Here is a 23,708-nt window from a genome sequence, read left to right on the forward strand (position 1 = left end):
CACACTTGGAGAACCACTGATTGTCCAACCTCCTTATTTTCCAGATGTAAAAACAGGCTCAGAGAGACTTAGTAAGTTACCCAGGATCCTCCAGGAGGCAAGATGCAGTAGAGTTGGCACTTTAGGCTCAGCAGTTTTTTCCCTACAACCACACTGGAAGTTGGGAACAGGAGCATAACTGGTGAAACGGACCAATTTTAAAATCACTATTTTTACATCTGGCTTTAAGGTTAACAAAGCACTTTCCATCTGATCCTCACAACAACCCATAAGACTCCCTGGGTTGTGTGGTTTGATGTAGACGTAAGGCAACAGAAAGTCAGGGTCTCATTGTGCTAATTATGTAGCAAGAGGATGTAAGAGTGGCATTATCTACAGGTGGCACTCTACTGGAGCCACCAACCCAGCTTTCTCAGTTTCTTGGGCAGGATAGCCAGCCTAAGAACCTGCAATAGCCTGCCTGGCCAGTAGGTGGACTACAGCCTTCAAACACCTGGGCTGCTCAATCCTTTCACCCCCCTCCCCTTCCCAGGAAAGTTCATGCTATAGCAGGGCTCGGATTTTGTTCAGCAGTTTGGATTAACTTCTCATTGGCTGGTCCAATATTAATCTAGGGAATGAAATGGAAAGTTGCTCCAAATGTTGAAAAACCAAAATCTGACACCTATATCTAGCTCCTAATCCCTACCGGGGTTTTTCTTGTTGTTTAGTCATGACCCATTTGGGGTTTTCCTTGGCAAAGATACTGGAGTGGGTTATCATTTATTTCTCATTTTTGGGATGAGGAAACTGAGTTAAGTGATGTGCCCAGGGTCATACAGCTACGAAGTATCTGAGGTCAGATTTGAACTCAGATCTATCTCAACTCAGGACCCAGTGCTCTATCCACTGAGCCATCTAGGTTCCCCCCTCTCAACGTATTGCATACTGCACCCATAGATTTAGAGACAACATGTTGTGATCTTATAGCTTATTATTCATAATAGAGTAAACTGAAAAAGAAGCTAGATAACATACTTCTGAATGGTAGCATCCTTTTCCTGACAGTTCCCAAAATGTCTCCCAGTTGTTCTTCCAGATATTTGAATGTGGCTCAGAGAAATCCTGACCACAGTAGCCTGTGGCCCAAAAGAAAGGAATGAGGGAAAGGAGAGTCTGAGTCCTGTCTCAGGGATCAGAGATCAGAGATAGGGGAAAATCAGTGAAGACAGTGAGTGAAATCAGCCCAATGGGATTCATAATAACTGATAGTTTCTGCTCCTCTGGATCTTTTCTCTCGTTATGGCTTCCAGCTCTTTTCTCTGCTTCTGATCAGGAGGTTTTCAGATGTACTGGCCTACAGTCACTTTAGTTTCTTGACATTGTGCCTGCTGCCTGGTACTTGTTGTGGTCTGCACCTATTTGCCCTCTCCCCTCTCACTCATGGAAGCCTGCAACGATAAGGTCAGGGGAAGGAAGATAGGAAGTAAACCCCACAGTGTGCATATCACTATATATATATGTCCTCATGCAATCCTATGTCTTTCTATTCTAGAACATAGCCAATGCAGAACACTGCCCTGACCTCTGTGGCAGCCTCAATTCTGATAGTGTGTTTCACAAATGCTGTTTTGTTTCTCTCCCTTTGTAAAAAATTCTTGGACTGCAGAGTCTCCACAGAGGTAAGAAACAGTGCAAAAGCATTGGGGACATAAAAGTTAAATGTGTTCTTGCTCATTTGGTCAGAGGGAAGAGTTTCTGATAGTGGCCTTTTCCAGGCCAGGACATGGGAGGATCTGGGGCCATAGTGGAGTTTCAAGAATTCTTGCAGAAATAATCATAAGCTTCCCTATATATTGCAAGAGAGAAGTGCAGGGATAGTGTTCCTGAACCCCAATTTTTTAGGCAGTATGATCTTTTAATCTAGCTTTCTAGTTGACAAGGGAGATTTCTTGAGTATCACCAGTCTTGGAAGTTGCCTCCAAAGTATTCCCAGATTCAAGAACTGCAAAGCAGATCCTCTAGAAAGAAAAAGGATTTTGCAGAAAGGGATCTTGTGGGAGAAAGAACAGAAACATCTACATGGCCCTATATACAGAGAGCTGCTAGTATAGAAGACCTATATGTTATTGCCCATTTTAATACCAAGTTTTGGAAATATTTTGGGAATATTTCTCTTAGTGAGAAAGGAATTGTCTGCCCAGAAATCGCAAAGTGTGTTTGCCTTCCAGAAAGAGTCCAAATCAAAGGGTGGTACTATATGTACGAAAGGGACTGCTTAACTCTCTGGAATTCTTTGGACTGCCTGATGGTAGCAAGTTCATTTTCCTTTGGAAGAGCTTCTAGGCTACTATGAATACTAACTGCATTTTCTATGTCTATTTACAGACTCCTGTGAGACTTTTGTATTTCTTTGGAATAAAATACTGTCTTGTATCAGACATGCATTTATTACCTCGAATGTTTATATCATACCTAGGGAATTTATCTGCATCTGTGGAAATCTAGACATATGTTATATTTAAGCTACATATGGTGACTCAGAGAAAATCTGGAGAGGGGTATAGGAGCCAAAAGAGAAAATTGCTTTTAGGGGCCAGACTCTAAGATTAGACCTGGTCTTTGTGAGCCTGAAACTTGGAGATCCCCAAGTCATGGGTTACAAAATCATGCTGTCATCCTTCTCTTCTTGTGTCAGGGGTTATCCTCAGTCATCCTCCTCTTCTGGGGTCAAGATAACTTCTGGACTAGGAGTGATCTTAGGGTCAGAGCCCCAGTTCTGGGAAGGATAATCATAGACACTTAAAATGTTAGAGCCATAAGGAACTGTTGAGATAATCAGGGCTTATCTCCCTATCTCACCTGTGAGGAAACTGAGGCCTCTCAGAAACTGAGGAACTTGCCCAAGATCACAGATTTAGTATCAGAGCTGGTACCAGAACGTTGACTTCCTGTTCAGTGCTCCTTCTAAGTCACATTGCTGTCAAGATTTAGGGTTCAGAACAAATGAGAGAATAAGGTCAGGAGCCTATTAGGGAAGTCACACAGACTTGAGGGAAAACAGGCTGTTGTACATGGCAGCAAGGGTAGACTGAAAAGTCCTTATAGTAGTTGGTAATTTGTGTAGCACAAGGCAGTTTATAAAGGCCTTTACATACCCTAACTCATTAAAGCCTTTCCACAGCTCTGAGACACTACAATGAGCAGTGTTTGTTGCAGAAGAACACCATGCCATCAGAGAAATGATGACATGACTTACACTTGACTTTATTTTGAGTGAGGGAGGGCTGTGCAGGTCACCAGCCTCACTCCTCCTCCAGAGCCATTAAAGCCTTACCACACCCTCTGAGGCACTACAATGAGCAGTAGTCATTGATTAGAAGAGAAAAATGAACCCCAGGTTTAGGTGACTTGCTTGTGGTCAGACACATAGTAAATGTCAGAGGTGGGGTTTGAATCCCTATTATCTGACTCTGTCCATCTCAAGGTTGAGCAAGCAAAAAAAAAAAAATCTATCTTAGGATGAGGAGGAGAGTAGGAGAGCAGAACTGGAGAGGAGCCACAGCAACCATCTCCATACCATCTCTAAAATTCCAGGTTTGGTAAACACTTCCATCCCTGTGTTCTTCAGGAAAAGATGGTCCTTGCTAGGCCCTTATATCTGCTCTTGAGAAAATGTCTTTGATATACATTATCTCATCTGAACCCAACCACAGCCCTGTGAAATTAAGATAGATAATGTTATCTTCATTTTATAGATGGGAAAACAGGCTCAGAGAGGGTAAGACTGTTGGAGATACCCCCAAGCATCCTTTGGCCTAATGCCAAACAGAATTACTGAACTTTGAGGTTCACAGATACAAACAAAGGCACACTTGCTCTGGGTTAGAGGCACACAATGGAAACACACTTTCACACACTGGCTTCAGCAATATCCTTTTATTTGAACCCTTTAGTAGGTGATGGGTAGGGTTTGAGGGGACAAGGACTTTCCCAAGGAGAGACAGCCCCTGGGTCTGCTGTGTCTGGATGGTTAACAACTGTTAACAGGTGGGGTAAACATCCCAATGTAGGCCAATAGCATCGATAAGAGAGCCAGCACGGCCGCTAATGAATCGAAGAACAGTGTTGGGGTACAGTGGGGCAGCATTGAAGCTGGTGCCTGTGTCCTTGCCAAAAGGCAGGTAGCGGCCCTTGTCTGTCACAAATACCAACTTCCGAAGGTATTTCTTATATTTGCCTGACACTTGGATGATTGACTCCCCTGGATGCAGGAAAATCTCCTCCAGGTCACCTTGGGAACCCCCAACATAGTCGCTCCACTCCTTGCCATATCGGACCTGGAGTCTGGGGTGGGATAGGCAGAAGGAAGAAAAGGTTTGGGGGGGAGACAAGAAAAAAGGGTGGGGGGAGATAAGGTTGATTTTGAACATGTTCTGTGAGACTTGCAGAAGAAAATATAGGTATGGATTCCAGAAGAAAGGATAAGGAATGGAGATGATGGATTCTGGAGTCATTTATACAGAGGTGGTATTGAAACTATCACAGCAGTTAAGATTTCTGAGGAGAGATGAAGGCCAAGCACAGACACTTGAGGAAAATGAAGGAAAAGAGGATGAGGAGTCAGAGAAGGAGCATCTAGAGAAGTAGGAGGAAAACCAGGAGAGTAGGATGTCTGTGAACCTGATGGGGACAAAGCATCTGAGAGGAGAGGAGGGTCAACATTGTTAAAAGCTACAGAAAGGTCAGGAGAAGATCAGGACTGAAGAAGAGATCCCAGGATTTGGGAGATCATTGGTGATCAGAAAGAATGGTTGAAGCAGAGAACCCAGAATGGCAAGGATCTGAAGGGACAGTGAGTAAGGTTAGAAAGTAGAAGCATCAGAGAGATTTTTCAAGATGTTTAGCAGTGAAGGGGAGAGATGAGATGTCAGTAGGATATATTAGGAAGGATATCAATGACCAGGGAGTCACGGGAGATGCATGAGCGCAATGGGATGATTGCCAGAGCAATTTCCTGGAGAAGGCAAGAAGGAATGGGATGAAGTGTGTAAAAGTTGCACTCAGTAGGCATTTAATAAATGCTCATAGACTTGGATGGTTGACTGTCTAGGGGGATCAGCTTTAATGAACAGTAGGGATATGTCTTCTGTGACCAGGAGGAATGAAGAGAGAAAGAATGATAAGGATGAAAGGTATTGAAGAAAGGAAGGAGTCCAAGGGAGGCAAAATATCTGGGTCCTGGCTTCTTCCACTTGCTAACAGTGTCTTTATGGGCAATTCACTTCATATTCTCATCTTTCCTCATTTATTAAATAATGGCTCATAACATTTGCTTTGCTTATCTCCAGGGTTTTTGTCAGTAACAAAAATAAGGTAATGTTTTAGGAGAGAGCTTTGAAAATTGTCAAGTGTGATACACATATATAAGTTAAAATAATTATTAATAATGTGGAAGATTCCAACTATCTTCTTAGCTATGGTAAAGACCAAGAAAAAGGGATCTGTGAAGGGAGCAGGGACAGAATACTGATACTGAATGTGAGGAGAGATTGGCTCTGTTTATCATTAAGGTTGGTCATACTTACTCTGTGACTTTGGGCAAGTCACATGATCTTTCTTGAGGTTAATGACAGATGTCCTTAGTTAGCTCACAAAGGTGATAAAGAGCATTGAGTGGAATCAGGATACCTGGGTTCCAGTCCCAGCTCTGTGACTCACTAGCAGTGTGACCTTGGGCAGGTTACCTCTCTGAGCTTTAGTTTTCCTGTCTGTCAGTCCCGGAGATTGTAATTAATAATGTCTAAGCCTCCCCTCCCCACAGCTGATGGAAGCCTTTTTCTGGTTCTCATTTTTCTTATCTGAAAAATAGTCAGATGTCAAATAGCCTCTAAGCAAACTCTAACCCTACAATCCTATGATTTGATAACAGTCAGCATTTATATAACACTTGCAGGTTTGTCAAGCCCTTCAAGTGTGTTCTCATTTGATCTTCACAATATAGATGAAGGTGCTACTTATGCCTGTTTTACATAAGGAAACTGAGGTTGAGAGATGTTACATAACTGTCCCAGAATCACACAGTCAGTAAGTCTCTTAGGTAGAATTAGAACTCAGGTTTTCCTCACTCCAGATCCAGTACTTCTTCCACTACAGCAACTAGCTGCCTTTTTAAACCTATATTTTGTTTGTTTAGTCATTTCACTTATATCTGACTGTGACTCCATTTAGGGTTTTGTTGGCAAAGACACGGGAGTAGTTTGCCATTTCTTTCTTCAGTAAACCTATATATAAACCATGTAGACTCCATCCAAGAAAAGAACTTGAAGGGGCCTCTCTCCAGGTGATCACAGAGAATGAAATGTTCCTTGTAGAATGAAAGAAGGGAATACATGTGAAAATGAAGATGAAAAGGGATCTGAAAAGGTGGAGAGGAATCTTGACCTGTATCTCAAAGCAGGAGAACATAAGAAGGTGACAGAAGAGAAAGGGATGAAGGACCTTTGAACAGGGAGTAAAGTCATTGATAAGAGAGGCCTCCTGAAGAGGAAGGTACTGTACTGTCTGAGAAGGAAGCAGCTGCTTCTCCTCCAAAGAGGGAGGACAGGGGTCCACTGATATTTTCAGGGGAAAGATCACTGGGTCAGGGTCAGAAGAAGAAGACTTGAATAAAGATGGTTGCGGACTCCCTGCTACAAACTTTTGAGCCAGTTCTTTGTCAACTTGACCCTAACAATATGGAGAACCACAGTCTGGGTATGTATCTAGGAGGCTATAGAGAACCTCCAAAGACTTTTCAAACCCAGTGACTGCTATCTATTTCTCATGAGGCATGTGGGTAGAGATGATATATCCAGGAATAATCTTAGAAACATTGCCAGGGATAATGAAATTTGGGGAAAGAAATGGAAAGCTCTCAGTGCTGGTAATCAAGGACAAAGGTTTCAGAAGGGAAAGGATATTCTGAGAAGTAAACATCTGGTCCAGCACTTAGCACAGTAGATGGCAGGTGGTACAAACTTAATAAATGTTTAGTTATTGATTGGTTGACTGGTTAAGAAGATGTCAGGCAACAGGCTTTGTATTTCTGGACCACAGCTTAAAATATGTGAAAGATGATGATCTTGGCCAGGGATAGAGAGCATCTAATAAGGGTTGTTAGAGTATTTTTGACTGGAAGCTTTCAAATGTAATCAAAAGGGCTTACAACTGAAAAGGAGGGGGAAAAAGAAAACTGCCTACCTTTCTTGATGAAACTTGGTAGTGTAGAGAATAGTGGCAATGTAGGAAATATAACAATAGATTTCCAGAGATTCACAGGAGAAAAAGTTTTATAGAAGCCAGTAATAAGCATCTGCACAAAAATGCCCCAAGTATCAGTAACAAGCAAAACTAAGAATCGTAAAGAAGGAGTTTGAGTCACAAATATGTCTGATACTTGAGAGGATGGGACTCATGATTGGAAAGATCTCTGAAAGGAGATGCTTTATTCAAAAAACAACAGGATAGGTAAGTGAGGGAATGGTAGAGGAGTAATTGAAAAAATCCAAGGATAAGAAAGTGACAAGTAGTGAGGGCCAGCCCCACTCAGGATCCTCACCCCACAATGTAGTATCTGCTGACCCGGATTCGGAGGGCAGTGATGGGGCCATCTAGCTGGTTGCCTGAGTGGGAGAAGCGTTCTCCTCCCCCTCCTCCATACTCTCCATTGTAGGAGGATGACCGTGGCTGAACTAGAGATGAAACAATTAATAAGGGAGACAAAGAAGGTGATAGTACCACCAAAACTCAGTCACCCTCCCTAGGAGTCCTCCCACAGATCTGCATTGTCTTCAGACCCAAGCTTGAATGTCCATCTCATACACCTCTCAAGTCTCAGGTGCCCTGTTTGGACCTAGGCATCTTATACCTACAGATCACTTACCAGACTCAGCTGACACACAGAATAGGGCAAGGAGAGTCAATGCCAACATCCTAGGAGCCAAGAAGGAAGGAGATAAAATGGATTCACCCTATTTGTTCTTATATCAGATTCAGTCATCCTCATTTCCTAACTCAGTCCCAGGCGCTACCCACATAGCTCAGCCCCTGACATCCCCACACCCCAACTCAGACCCCTGGGGTCTGTCTTCCTAAGTCTGGCATCCTCATACCTGTAACTCATGGCTCCAACAAATCTACAGGGATTACTCGTTCTCCTAATTTAGGACCAGGCATTCCATACCCCCTCACCTGGCAGATCCTGGTGTAGTGTGACCTTATGGAAAAGCCAAGTCCTTTTATCTCAAGCCCAGACCCTCCCGTATTTCTTATCCTGTGACGTTCACCTCCTGAATAAATACTGTAAAACCATTAGGATCAGGTGTGGTGTAGATAGCCAGTTATCTCCCCCTGGTTCCCTCCCTCTCTTGGGTCTTTCCCAGGGCTGTAGCTGCCTGAACCAGGTCCCAGATGAAAAGGAGAAGTCAAGATGGTGGGGTGGGGGTAGTCATGGGCAGCAGAGAGGGGAGGCCTAAGGGGGAGATAGAAGAAGGGACATCCTAAATGATATGACACTGAAGGCACTGGAAAAGGTCACTGTCCAAAATTATATCCTTTATCCTGCCTCTCACAGTGCCTGAAATTCTACCATTAGTTATTTCTTCCTGAACATCAGTCATTTTTCTCTATAGGTTTTTAAAAGGTAAGTCACCCACAGGCACAAAAGATTTTCAGTTCCTCTCACCTCAAAGTAAATGAATTGATCAGGGAACCCACACAGCAAGAGAAAGAAGTCAAGGCTGACAAAAGAGAAATGAGGATAGAAAGGGGAAGGAGTTCTTAGCACCTGACTTTTCTTTCACTCTGATTTTGTTTACTAGTCCTTGGGACAGACACAGTCTCCAAAGAGAGAATGTAGCTTAGATCCCCACAAAGAGACATGAGCTGATAATAACAACTTGAATTTTTATAATCCTGTAATATAATCCTGTTTTACCTATAACCTCCCAGTGAGAAAGCTGGAACAAGCATAAGGCCCATTTTACAGATAAGGAAACTGAAGCTCTAAAAATTGGATTGACTTGCCCAAGATCATACAGCCAGTGTTAGAATTAGCATTTGATCCCAGGTCACCTAATTCCAAATCTAGCTCTCTTTCCACTATACTATTATAAAGGCCTAAGGGTCTTTGTGGGTGGGTCAGGACTGATTCAGACCCTCCAGGACAACAGAAGTCAATTTATCTTTGTTACATTATCCTGCTGAACCAAAGCAAGAGCTTTCCTCCTTTTCCTCAGATAGACCTCCTTGTAGCAGCAAGCACCCTGACATATCCAGGATGGCCTGCTAGCACAGGTTCTTAGATTTGCTTTTCTAAAAAGAAAGCAATTTTTGAGGGGTCAACAGTCTTCTTTAATCACATATACCAAGAGAGAAAACAGAAAATACAAGCAGAGAAATAAGGGCCAACAGACAGGGCTTCTAACTGTCTGACCATAAGCAATACATACAATACATCACAGATCAACAGCTGGGAGAGATCTCAGTTGCAAACTACATAGGGAATTATGCCCTAGATCAGGAGTGGGGAAGCTGCAGCCTTGAGGCCACATGTAGCCTTCTAGATCCTCAAACAAGTTCTGTGAAATTTGGATTCAGTCAAAGGCCTTGAGGCCCCACCCCTGCCCTAGATTGTCATGCCCATTACCTCTGGGTGGTCCTGAGGTGGCTCTGTCCTGTGCTCTCTTCTTTCTCTATGGTATAATAGCTCACCTGGTAATCTCATCAACTAGCCCTAGTCTCTTCTAAGCTACAATTCCATACTTCCAACTACCTCTTGGATATGCAGAATTGAATGTCACACAGGCATTTCAAACTCCATAGGTCACAACCTGAACTTATTATCTTTCTTCCCAAACTTTCCTCCCAACTTTCTTGTTTCTGCTGAGGGCACTATGATCCTCTCAGTTGCCTGTGCTTGCAACATCACTGTTGTCAACGGGACCAAATCAGCCTTTAACCTGTGCATGACCAGAGCCAAACAGAGCAGGCTAGAGACAGGAGAGTCAGTAATCAAAAAGAAGCTTAATTTCAAAGTGAGGGAAGCAGCTTGTAAGCAAGGAGGGGATCTAGACACGTGTGCTTGGGACCCCTCCCCTAGTGGGGGGACCCAAGGCAGTGTGGGGAGATCTCAATACTTATACCAATGGCTCACAATGAGGGGTAATGGCAACAACGAGCCAAGTTGGATTCATAGCAGGACTTCATGACTAGAACATGGATACTGCAAGTGCTTGTCCAAGCTCAGAGAATACCTGGTGCTGGTCAAAGCAATACAGTAATTATATGTTTTTGCCAAGGGTGAGATGATCCAGAAGGGGAGTGTGAAGAATTATTGTTATGCCAAGCTCAGGGTGTAGCTTACTTGCTGGGCCTCAGTCTGGAAAACAGGGCGTCTCTTAGTATCTTGACATTTTGTCCTTTTGGTCAAAGGTAGTGGGTCTGAAAGAACCCCTACCCTTTGGCTAATAAAGGAGAGGCAGGTATAAGCCAAGATGCCATGAGAGGCCAGTTCGACCAGGATGAGCATTTTTATCCCAGGAGATCATTTCCTTGAGGAGACCTAATAGGGAATTGTGCCCCAGGTATCATTGTTAGCAATTGTTTGCTTGCAAGCAGAAAAAAAGAGAGCGACCAAGAATGCAGACACATTGATATCATGAATCAACACATGCTTGAATCAGGGCACATAATGAAAGGGAAGAGGGAAAAAGGACCAGGACAGTACACTAAACCCTCATCTAGAATCTTGGGATAGATATCTCATTTACGGATGTCAGCTGCTTCTGACTTCATGCTGGAAGAATCTTGAGGAGAGCTAAGTTCAAACAATACAATAAAGTTTTCTCACGATTCCCATAATTGCATAATTACATTGTCAGGTATAGATCAAACTACTTAGAGGACTCACAGTGGACTAGTTTTGAGAAGGGAGATTTGTATATCATCAAGGTAACCAAGAAAACAAACATAAATGTCTTGAAACAGAAGACCAAAGGAATACAATAGTTATCACCGGTATTAACTGACATCAAGTCTTGTATCCTACTAACCCATTCTCAATGTCCCAGATGTCTCATTTAGTCATTTGATCCCTTGATACCTTTTCTTGGACAATATGCTTATTCTCAGGACAGCTCTAAGAGAGGCTCTGCTTCTCTCCTTCCACATCTAGAGGTTCCCAGATAATTCTGACTTAATATAATTTAATACAATCACTTTCAGTTTATATAGCATTTGCTGTTTCTATCCTTACCTAAATCCTGTACCTGATATAAGAATCTTTTAAAAAATCTACAAGGGTCCAACTGTAAAATGAATTCTTCTTTCTTTTAAAATTATCAGATAAATACTTTAAAATAGTTTCACTTTCTTTACCATTGTCAATGCAATTTATGTATAAAATCCTTTCTCCAATTTCTAGAACTTATTACTAAAACATACTCAAAGTCTGAATTTCCATGATGAATAAGCTTGGAAGTCAATCATATACATATGTATATAGTTCTTGGAGAAATCAGTCTGATCCTGTTGCTTTCTCAAATTTTACTATTCCATTTAATTAGAAAACTTTCACATTACATCTTTATCTTATTACCTTGTTCAATCATTTCTCCCTTAGGAGGATATTTTCCCTATATTATAATTTGACCACAAATATAGGTTAAAACTGTAAGATATTCATACTTGCATCCTATTATAGTAACTCAGATGTTCCAGTGTCAATCAATTTAATAGATTTAATACTGTACTTACAAAACTTGTAGAAATTTGATATAAAAGAAAAAAGAGGGACATGGTTATAACAATTTCATGTGTTATAACAGAGGGAAAAACTCCCTAAACTCTGTTTAATTCCAGGCATGAGTCATATATGACAGCCAATCGTATAGTTACAAGGTATTAACATGTATCTTTTGGAATTGTCTTGCTTGACTGTAATTATTTCTGTGACTCTTGTCCTCCACTGTGCATTAAAACAATTAGTACAATAACCCCATTTTCTTTCTTTCTTTTCTTCCCCTTCTTAAAAGTATTTTTTTTCATGAACGTAAACATCTTTCTTAAAGGGCACACACAGCAGCACGTAGAAAAAGTATATGAAAACAAAGATCTCTATTTCAGACCTCTTGCTTTTTAGAGAATTCCACAGGTTATTTTCAAAACTATCTTTTTCTTGTACTTCTTTCTGTGCATTAAAAAAAATGTCAATGAGTTTCTTTTTGGTGCATTATTATTCTAATTCAAATTTCATCTAATCCTTATTAAAAATGGAGAGAAAAATACCCTTATAACAAATAAAACACAGCCAAGACAAGTGAATCCACACATTGGTCACGTCCAGATATTTGGACGTTGAGTCCAAATTGAGTCCCTCATTTACCATGCTTCATCATAGGTACTCTGCAGCTAGCTATTAACATGGGCAGTCATCGCATTGATCAGAGTTCTTACATCTTTCAGATTTGCTTTTCTTTACAATATCATTGTCCTTACATAAATTGCTCTCTTGGTTCTACTCCCTTCATTCTGCATCAACTCTTACTTTCCAGCATTCTCTGAAATAATTCACTTAATTAATTCTTAAGAGCACCAACATTCCTCTACATTCACATGCCATTAGGTGTTTAACCATTTTCTAATTGATAAATACCACCTCAAATTCTAGTTCTTTGTTTAGCTTTTTTTTCTCCCCACCCCTCTTTAATTTCTACCTTCAAGATCAGGAGTTGGTTTTGTCTCCTGGCATAGCTTTGCTTGCTATTTTTCCTTTCCTAGTAATATCTTTCCTCTTAACCAATCCTCTCCCTATGCTTGCTCATTTCTCTGTTGGGTTTGATGTATTTCTATACCAAAATGTGTGTGTGTGTGTGTGTGTGTGTGTGTGTGTGTATGTGTATGTGTTCAACCCTCCTTTGTTTATTTCATATGAATTAGTTTCATTGGATGCTTCCCCATCCCTTCTATTTTTGCGGTTCTTCAACTTGAAAAGGCTACAAGCCAAGACCAAAGTGGAGGGAGTATTGGTGCATGATTTTCTGTTTGCAGATGATTGTGCACTCAATGCAGCCTCTGATGCTGAGATGCAACAAAGTATGGATCAGCTCTCTGCTGCCTGTCCTAATTTTGGCCTAATACTTAACACCAAAAAAATACAGGTGCTCCATCAGCCACCACCACACCATCCATACATGGAACCATCAGTTACAACAAATAAAGAAGTTTTGAATGCTGTGGATAAGTTCACTTAACTTGGTAGTGTACTTTCCAGGGATGTACACATTGATAATGAAGTTGATGTGTGCATTGCCAGAGCCAGATCAGTGTTTGGGAGGCTCCAAAGAAAGGTTTGGGAGAGAAGAGGTATTAGACTAACTACCAAACTGAAGGTCTACCGAGCCATTGTGCTGACCTCATTGTTATATGCTTGTGAAACATGGACAGTCTACCAACACCATGCCAGGAAACTGAATCGCTTCTATTTGAACTGTCTTAGGAAGATTCTGAGGATCACCTGGCATGATAAGATACCAGACACTAAAGTCCTTGCTCAAGCTGAGCTGCCAAGTATTTAAACTATGCTTCAGAGAGCACAACTCTGATGGGCTGGCCAAGTTGTTCGAATGCAAAATGTATGCTTGCCAAAAAGACTATTTTATGGAGAACTTGCACAGGCCAGGCGATCATATGGTGGCCAGACGATCATATGGTGGCCAGAAGAAACGATAAAAGGACACTCTCAAGGTCTCTCTCAAGAACTTTGGATTTGACTGTGCAACATGGGAGATACTGGCACAAAACTGCTCAGCATGACGTGCCCATATAAGAAAAGGTTGCTGTGCTCTTTGAGCAAAGCAGAATTGAGACAGCACACAGTAAACACAGGATGCGCAAATTTGGGATATCTACTCCAAATATTCACATGGACTATCTGTACCCAACCTGTGGTGGAGCATTCTGAGCTCATATTGGTCTGATCAGCCACAGTTGGACACAATGAAATTTCACTTTACAGTGGTGATGTCATTTTGGTCCTTTTCGAAGATGAAGGATAACAACCAACTTTTCTCATACATCCCAATTATGAGAAATAGTGAGACCGCTTTCTTCTTTCTATACTAGTGGATGCCTTTTACTGTCCCTTCTTGTTCTCCCTTTCAAAACCTCAGAACAGGTAGAAAGACACACAAAGGCAGGCTCTCCCCACACAGCCCATAAAATACCTGTAGAGAGGGACTCTCAACAAATTTTTGAGCAGCAGAAGTGGAGAACAAGCGTGGAGGAGATTTCCAGCCCAGGGTGACCTGAAAGGCCCACGGGAAACGTCTGTTGCACCAGACATGGAGCGGAGCCCAGCCCTGCCTTGGCTGGGTGACACACTTGCTCGAGAACAGCCCTTGGGGCAGAATCTCCAGTGGAATCCCCAGTCGCAGCAGCAGCAGTGGGTTGGCAGATCCCTCAACCCACAGGCGCCAAAGGTCAGTGACGAGGTTTTTTCAGCTGGGAGAAGGGAGAAGGACCTTTCCATAGCTTCGGCCTCAGGCTGTGGTCACAGAGGCTACAGCAGGGGGGTGGCAGCAGTTCCCACCTCAGCCCCTACAGCAGCCCACACCCACTATTGGATCATAAAAACCCCTGGGGGCACGGAGGAGCTAATCATTACCTTAGCCCTGTGTAGAGGCCCTGAGGGAGCTGGTCTTCATCTCACACTGAATGGCAGCCCTGCCCCCACAGCTTGACTAAATCCCACCCCTCCAGTGCTGGCTTGGTGGAACTGGAGGCCAGGGGGCTGTGGAGAGGTAACTGCTAAGATTCTGGGCACAAAAATCTCTTTCTGCTCCCAGACCAGTGTACGTACTTGATTGTACCACTTTGAAAGAACTGAGATCTTACCGATTCTCAGAGTATATCCTACTCTTGACAAAGGACCCAAAAGTCAAGTAACTGGTTGGGAAAATGCCCAAAAAAGGGAAAAAAAATAAGACTATAGAAGGTTACTTTCCTGGTGAACAGATATCTTCTCCCATCCTTTTGGATGAGGAAGAACAATGCTTACCATCAGGGAAAGACATAAAAATCAAGGCTTCTGTATCCCAAACATCCAAAATAAATATTCAGTGGTCTCAGGCCATGGAAGAGCTCAAAAAGAATTTTGAAAATCAAGTAAGAGAGGTGGAAGAAAAACTGGGAAGAGAAATGAGAGAGATGCAAGAAAAGCATGAAAAGCAGGTCAACACCTTGCTAAAGGAGACCCAAAAAATGCTGAAGAAAATAACACCTTGAAAAATAGGCTAACTCAATTGGCAAAAGAGGTGCAAAAAACCAAGGAGGAGAAGAATGCTTTCAAAAGCAGAATTAGCCAAATGGAAAAGGAGGTTCAAAAGCTCACTGAAGAAAATAGTTCTTTAAAAATTAGAATGGAACAGATGGAGGCTAATGACTTTATGAGAAACCAAGAAATCAAAAATCAAAACCAAAAGAATGAAAAAATGGAAGACAATGTGAAATATCTCATTGGAAAAACAACTGACCTGGAAAATAGATCCAGGAGAGACAATTTAAAAATTATGGGACTACCTGAAAGCCATGATCAAAAAAAGAGCCTAGACATCATCTTTCATGAAATTATCAAGAAAAACTGCCCTGATATTCTAGAACCAGGGGGCAAAATAAATGTTGAAAGAATCCACCCATCACCTCCTGAAAGAGATCTGAAAAGAGAAACTTGTAGGAACATTGTGGCCAAATTCCAGAGTTCTCAGGTCAAGGAGAAAATATTGCAAGCAGCTAGAAAGAAACAATTCAAGTATTGTGGAAATACAATCAGGATAACACAAGATCTAGCATCTTCTATATTAAGGGACAGAAGGGTGTGGAATATGATATTCCAGAAGTCAAAGGAACTAGGACTAAAATCAAGAATCGCCTACCCAGGAAAACTGAGTATAATACTTCAGGGGAAAAAATGGTCTTTCAATGAAATCGAGGACTTTCAAGCATTCTTGATGAAAAGATCAGAGCTGAAAAGAAAATTTAACCTTCAAACACAAGAATCAAGAGAAGCATGAAAAGGTAAATAGCAAAGATAAATCATAAGGAACTTACTAAACTTGAACTGTTTACATTCCTACATGGAAAGACAATATTTGTAACTCTTGAAACTTTTTTCAGTATCTGGGTAGTTGGTGGGATTACACACACACACACACACACACACACACACACACACACACACACACAGCACAGGGTGAGTTGAATAGGATGGGATCATATCTTAAAAAAATGAAATTAAGGGGTGAGAGAGAAATATATTGGGAGGAGAAAGGGAGATATGGAATGGGACAAATTATCTCATAAAAGAGGCAAGTTAAAGACTTTTCAATGGAGGGAAAAAGGGAAGAAGTGAGAGAAAAAACATGAAGCTTATTCTCATCACATTCAACTAAAGGAAGGAATAAAATGCACACTCATATTGTATGAAAACCTATCTTACAATACAGGAAAGTGGGGGAGAAGGGGATAAGCAGGGTGGGGGAGATGATGCAAGGGAGGGCAATGGGAGGAGGGAGCAATTAGAAATCAGCACTCTTAGGGAAGGACAGGGTCAAAAGAGAGAATAGAAGAAATGGGTACCAGGATAGGATGGAGGGAAATATAGTTAGTCTTAAACAACACGACTACTATGGAAGTCATTTGCAAAACTACACAGATATGGCCTATATTGAATTGCCTGCCTTCCCAAAGGGAATGTGTGGGGAGGGAGGGATGAAGAGAAGTTGGAACTCGAAGTTTTAGGAGCAACTGTTGAGTATTGTTCTTGCAACTAGGAAATAAGAAATACAGGTAATGGGGTATAGAAAGTTATCTTGCCCTATAGGACAAAAGAGAAGATGGGGATAAGGGAAGGGAGGGTTATTAGAAGGGAGGGCAGATTGGTGATAGGGGCAATTAGAATGCTTGGCATTTTGGGGTGGGTGGAGGGGAGAAATGGGGAGAAAATTTGGAACCCCAAATTTTGTGGAAATGAATGTTGAAAACTTAAATTAATTTAAATAAAAAAATAAAAAAAACAAAAAAACAAAACCCTCAGAATAAAGTCATTCCATTCCCAGGTCCTCTGTTTTATTTATTTAGTGCCCTCACTACCTTCTGAAGACATGATTCTGAAGCGATACTAATTTCTTTTCCCCATATTAGAAAGTTAGCTCTATGTTATTATATAGCCACTTCCAATTGTTTAAATACCATTACCTTTCTAGGTTTCTCTTAACTTTTATTTGTGTTTCAAAGATCCTCCTCAGCCCTGTGCTTTGCACCAGAATGGATTGAAAGTTCTCTCTCCCACTAAAGATCTTCTCCCCCTCCACTTTTTTCCCCCTGCAAGGTTATACTCAGCTTTATAAGGTTATTCTTGATTGTAAGAGTAAATCTTTTGACTTTTGGAATATAATATTCCAAGATTGCCTCTCATTTAAAGTTGAAGATACTGGGTCTTGAGTGATTTTGACTTTGATTCCTTGGTGCATGAACTCCTTTCTAGATGTTGTTGTGAGGTTTATGTAGTAGCACTCTTTAGTCTCAGTGTGGAGCCCAGGAGCCCTGGAAGTTCCTACAGTGAGAAACTGAATTGTGAGATATAGACCAGGATGTAGACCAGGAATTGTGAGATACAGACCAAATCTTTTCTTAGGACAAAGAAGTGGCAAGATTTGTTCAGAAAACTATAGATCTACGTTTCCATTTTCCTTTGGTTACCTTTATGAGAGGTTTTGTAATTGTCATTCAGGGCACAGAGAGCAAGTAGCTGCTCAGATCCAATTGAGGCTTTGGAATTCAGAATGACAGGCTGCAGAAGTGACAAATTGCTATTGTCTGGGACTCTATTTGCATATGATTGCCACTAGAGGAGGAACTGCAGAGACCAAGCCAATGTTCCCATGAATCCATAGCACCTAGAGACTGGCAGCTATTGAAAATCATCTTGGCTGATGGCATGGAAGATTTGACCACTCTTTCCTATCACAGTTCCCCTGTTTTTCCTTGCTAATATCCCTGATCTCAAGAAGGGTCCCACAAATGACGTTTTTTAGGGAAAAAGTCCCTTTTTAATCTTTCCTATGACCTATGGGAGTGAGAGATTCAGAACTATTTTTCCAGTAACCCAAAGATCTGGAAGGAGAAATGGGAGGAATTTGGGGAAATGATTAGAAAAAGAGGGTTCCACATATGAGTGCTTGAGATTTTTCCTTGCATTTTCCTATGTTCAATAAACTATGTGGTCACAGAACATTGAGTACCAGTATCCTATGAATGTTTAGCTGAGAGAAGAGAGTCCAGATGTTGAATAGGGACTGGTACTATAGATATCATTTAATTTCTTTTTTTGAGACTGGCTTTCACCCAAGCTGAAAGTGTAAGGGCTACTTACTTATCCAGCCTTACTGGCAGTTCTCATGGCACAAGAACTTTAGTCTGCCTCTGCCTACACAACCTGGTGGCCCTTTTCTCCTGGGGATTCAGCATAGTAATGCTAAACTTAGCTTGGATGCCTGATTGGCTTGCCCTACTATAGCTTAGAACTTTTTTTTTTTAAAGAATTTCAAAGAATTTTTCCCCTAATTACATGGGAATTTTTTTTAACATTCTTTTTTTTCAAACTTTGAGTTGCAAATTCTTTCTCTCCTTCCCCTCCGCCCTCCCTGAGATGGTAAGAAAGCCAATTTAAGTTGTACATGTACAACTGTGTAAGACATTTTCATATTAATCATCATGTGGGAGAAAATGCAAACAAATAAAAAAGTGAAACAGTGTGTGTTTAGGTCTGCCTTCAGACTCCATTCTTTTTCTAGAGGCAGATAGCATGTACCATCATGTGTCCTTTGAGATTGTCTTGGATCATTGGGTTGCTGAAAATTAGCTCAGAACTCTTGATCTGCTAGTTTCAGCTTTCCTGACAATAAGGATTAAAAGCATGTGCAACTGGAGTTCTTATTATTAATATTTTGAACAATATTCCCTAGTTTAAATTTGAATCCAACTACTGATACTACTTGATGTTTTGGGGCTCAGAGGCTGGGGAGGGGGATGGGTGGTGTCTATGTATTGTATTAGAAATTCTTGGGTCTTCTTATTTATTAAAGGCTCATTTCTTCCCCTTTAGGATTATACTCAGTTTTGTCAAACGCCTTTTGAAAGCCTTAAATTTTTGGTTTTTATGTTTTCATATTTCAGACTTCTCTTTTTTTGGCAGATGCCAAGTCTTGTGGGGTTCTTGGTACTTGGATATCTTTTTTGTTGAGTGCTTGTAGTATTTTTTCTTTGATCTGGAAGCACTGGCTCTTGATTATGATGTTTCTGGAAATGTTCATTTTGGTGTTTGTTTCAGGAGGTGATTGATGGAATCTTTCTATTTATTTACTTATTTGCTTTGCCCTCTTATCCTAATAGATCTGGGTAGTTTTCATTATGATTTTTTTTTTAAAGAAAGGTAGCTAGGATTTTTTAGTCATGATTTTCATATAGTTTGCTCATTTTAAGATTATCTCTCCTTGAGCTGTTTTCTAGGTCAGTTGTCTTTGGTAACATAAAACTTACAATTAATCTGTTCCCCCACCCCTCACACACACCTTCTGATTTTGCTTTAATATTTCTTGTGTGAAGGAGGCATTGCTTTCTGTCTGACCCATTCTAATTTTTAGGGAGTTTAATTCTAGGGTAATGTTGAACATCTGTTCTAAGCTTTCCTTGCCATTTTTCTTCCCAACTATTTCCTTTATCAATATATTTCATACCTTATTTATTTTCTTTCAGATACTCTTATCATTGTGATGAGGATATTCTTTTGTTTGAGGCTCTACTTGGACTCATTTTTTAGTTATTCTTTTTTACTGGGTTTAACACATGAGCTTCTCTCTGTCCAAGATATTTCTTTATTGTGTTTGATTTTTGGGGGGTATTTATTCATATCTCTAGCCTTAGTTTTCGAATTGTGTCTTTGTGTTTGGGTCAGATTCTGCTTCCTTCCATATTCTTGGATTGTGTGGGCAGTCCCTCACTGGTTCTAGTTAAGACTAGACCCTCCCTTCTGCAGGAATGATTGGATTTTGTCTCATTCTCCTGGTGGCTAGACTTAGGTTTTGACCTTGGCTTTCTCTTGCATTGTGAAGAATTCAATTTTGGTTCTGTCCCTTGCAATGAGCCAACAGGATTCCCTTGATGCTGATGGGGCAATTCTCAGATTTTTGAGACCATAGTTGCTTAGCTTTCCTTATTCTACACTTCCCCATCCTGTGATGAGTTTTCAGGGTTCTAATCTAGTTCCCTTCACCCACTGTAACTCTGGTGGGCTGCCTAGATGCTGGGTACTACATGGACACTGTTCTGACCCAGTTTCCTGTTATACCTTGGTTAGGACTGGTTGGCACTGAAGGCTGAGCTAGGGATGGGAGGTGGAGATAGCAGTCTAATCATTTGCAGGCTGACTATCCTCTGGTGGCCCATGGGGTTACTGCAGCCTTTTGAGAGGCCGTTTAGCCTAATGATTGTGAGATGACTATTGGGTTGGTGGTTAAGGAAAATGCCATCTTATGAATATGTCACATACTATACTCCTGGTTGAATAATTAAATACAGTGACCGAAGTCTTTTCTCTCAGGCAGCATCCAACTTGATGTGGGATGATCATATTGCTATGCCTGTATTACAGTGCCCCACGCCTCTCACTGTGTACACACAAAGGGGCATCCACAGACCCATGTGTCCCATCCTGAGAGAAGCTATAAATTTATTTTCTCTTCTTGGTTCCACTTGCCTCTATCCACAGGCTACTTAGCTTATCTCTCTCAACCACTCCTTTCCTGTTCCCTTTGGCCACATCTTTGAGAAAACAAGACCTTTTTTGGTTGTTTTTTAGCCACAGCCCCACAGACTCAAGACTGCTTTTTGGGCAGGCCCAAGATACCCTTAATATCTGCTCATCCCCTTCTCACTGGATGCTTCTCTCTCCTAGGAACCTTACCTTCATAAGTCAGTTGGTATAAGTTGCTAGCTGAGGATGACCTCCCCAAGGTTCTCTTTCTTGCTCCCTCCTTGATTAACTAAATCAGTAATTTTATGGATTCCTAGAAAATTGTAGTTTTATGGATTCCCTAGAGAATTGTAAAGACCATGGCATTATTACAAAGGGTCCATGTATTAGTACCATTAAAGAAAAACAATTACTGCTGCACTCTGCATTTTAGGCACATGTCTGCCAGAAACAATTTATTTTAATACTAACTGAATATGCAAATCATTTCTGGTCTGAGAGAGAGGTTCAGACTAATTCAGTTCCCCAAGCCCTCCAATATGACTTTCTACCTCAAGATGATTAGAGTTAACATTTATCGGGATCTTGAACAAAGAAAAGATCACGTTAAAGTACAGATTGGAGGTTAATATTCAAAAATAATAGTGACTATTCAGTTCCTTCTTGGATCACTGCCCTCAAGTGTTCTCATGTAGTAATCAAAGGAACATTTTTTTCCTTCTACCTCTTTATTCTTTCTCCCTAGAGAAGAGTGGGTCATAATAGCAATCACTTCAGGAGTAAGGAAAGCCAGTGATCTCAACAACACCAGAAGTATTCTGTGTTCTAAGTTTTGAGAGATGTTTTTTTTCTTCTTCCCCTAAACTTATAGTCCATTTTCCTTACAAAGACCTTTTTCCCTATAACTAACCCTCCTTCAAACAGGAAAGTCTGGAAAGGTGTTGCTGTTGTTTTAAAGGATAGTATTAAGAAAAAAAATATTTCTTAATATTTGTAATTTTACTTAAAAAGTTGTTTTTAAAATATGCTTTCACAGTACTTGTCTCTATTTTCTAAAAGAGTCACAGTTTCTCTTGAGGTTTATAGAAAGTAATTGAAGAGAAGGATAAATCAATCAGATCCTCCCATCCACATTGCTTTCTACATTTAATGGTAAATGCTATCTAAATGGAGTAAATAATTGCTACCTAAATTTCTGATTGTCTACCCACTACACCAAGGGACTACCTACACAAAACTATCAATTGATCAACAAGTACTTATTCAGTTCCTACTATGTGTCAGGTTCTGGGTTAAGCTCTGGTGATATAGGTACAGGTAGCCAGGAGAAGTCTCTGGACAGGTGGAGTTGAGATACTCCTTTCAGGTCTGGCTTTTTATTTGGGTTTCCACTAGCTCTCTGAAACTGCAGAGGTGTTTCAGTGGAAGTAAGGGAAATGGCAGTAGCTAGTAGAGTGGGTTGTTGTTTAGTCATTTTTTCAGTCATGTTGGACACTTTGTGACTCCATTTGGGGGTTTTCTTGGCAAAGGTACTGGAGTTGTTTGCTACTTCCTTTTCCTGCTCATTTTACAGATGAGGAAACTGAGGCAAATAGGGTTAAGTGACTTGCCCAAGGTGACCCAGCCTGATCCAGTGTCTCAGGCTGGATTTGAACTGAGATTATCTTGCCTCTATGTCTGGTGCTCTACCCCTGTGCCACCTCCTAGCTGTCCAGGCAGTGTGAGGTCTGCTATACCTTGTGAAAGGAGGGGAGAGGGAAGGTAGCAGCTCAAAATCCCTTCCAAGATGGCTCACAAGTTTTCCCTTTTTGTGCAAAAAAGGGTCCCCATCTCTGATATACTTTACAGATATTTTAATCTTTTTTTCAACTCCTCAGGGATTCCAAAGCAGTGATTTGGCTAAATGGCATTGGGGCTCACCCTTTTTATTTCTATCTCTGCTTAAGATCAGAAACCTATTATTTATGAGAATTAGAAAACTATAAAAAAATTGCTTCAATTGGGCAGAGCTAAGCATCATTATACTTTTGGAAAAAGGGACACTTGTGTCCTGCAAATTTGGGATGTAAGGCAAAATAGTGAAATTGCTCAGGTAAGAGGAAAGCACACAAGGAGCAGAAGCAGGAGAACTTTGTACATACAAACAACCACAGCGTGTGAGGAATTTTTCTGGTAGACTTAGCCCTTCACAGCAATGCAAGGACCAAAAAAATTTCCAATAGATTCTTCAGGCAAAACACCTTCCACATCCAGAGAGAAACTATGGAATTGAATTGAGGAATGAAGCAGATCATTTTCTCTTGTGTTATGTTTTGTTTTGATGGTTTCTCCCATTCCTTTTAATTCTTCTATGCAACATGACTAAGGTGAAAGTGTATTTAATAAGAGTGTATGTGTAGAACCTGTATAAGATTGCTCGCTGTCTCAAGGAGGGAGTGAACAGGGAAGGGAGAAGATGGGGGAGGGAGGTGAAAAAATCTAAGATATATGGAAGTGATTATAAAAAACTGAGAACAAATTCATTAATTAAAAAAAGAGGAGAGCACACAATTAAAATATCCTAAAGAATTTTCATTATCTTTAACTAGTTTGAGCAGGGCAGAGTGCAATAATCTTGGGTCTTCCTTATCCAGGGAGAACAACAGTACTTTTTCTTTAAGGAGTTATAGCTTCCCGCCTTTCTCTTTCCTACATATATGAAAGTTGACCTAGATATCAAAGTGTTGGAAGAGAAAACTTTCATTAGGATTGAAATGTTGAAGAGAATATTAATAGTTGATGATGATGATAATAATAATGACAGAGGAAGATTAATATTTGAAATTGTAAAACTCCCGAATATCCCTTTATACTTTATTGACTGGAGTACTGAAATGCAGAG

At 40.8% G+C, this 23,708-nt stretch overlaps 1 protein-coding gene across 4 annotated transcripts in view; it reads right to left on the reverse strand.

The window, feature by feature from the left end:
* Nucleotides 1-3,903: 3,903 nt before the first annotated feature.
* ZG16 (zymogen granule protein 16) overlaps nt 3,904-23,708 on the reverse strand; it is a 55,420-nt gene continuing 35,615 nt past the window's right edge. For all 4 annotated transcript variants that reach the window (XM_072599322.1, XM_072599321.1, XM_072599315.1 and 1 more), the window contains 3 exons: nt 7,904-7,953; nt 7,580-7,712; nt 3,904-4,326 (listed from right to left, as the gene is read on the reverse strand). In XM_072599322.1, the coding sequence (XP_072455423.1) occupies nt 4,023-4,326; nt 7,580-7,712; nt 7,904-7,953 (487 nt within the window). In that variant the 3' untranslated portion in view covers nt 3,904-4,022. The remainder of the gene's footprint in view (nt 4,327-7,579; nt 7,713-7,903; nt 7,954-23,708) is intronic.

The sequence above is a fragment of the Notamacropus eugenii genome, chromosome 1 (assembly GCF_028372415.1).
Source record: "Notamacropus eugenii isolate mMacEug1 chromosome 1, mMacEug1.pri_v2, whole genome shotgun sequence".
Classification (NCBI taxonomy): Eukaryota; Metazoa; Chordata; class Mammalia; order Diprotodontia; family Macropodidae; genus Notamacropus; species Notamacropus eugenii.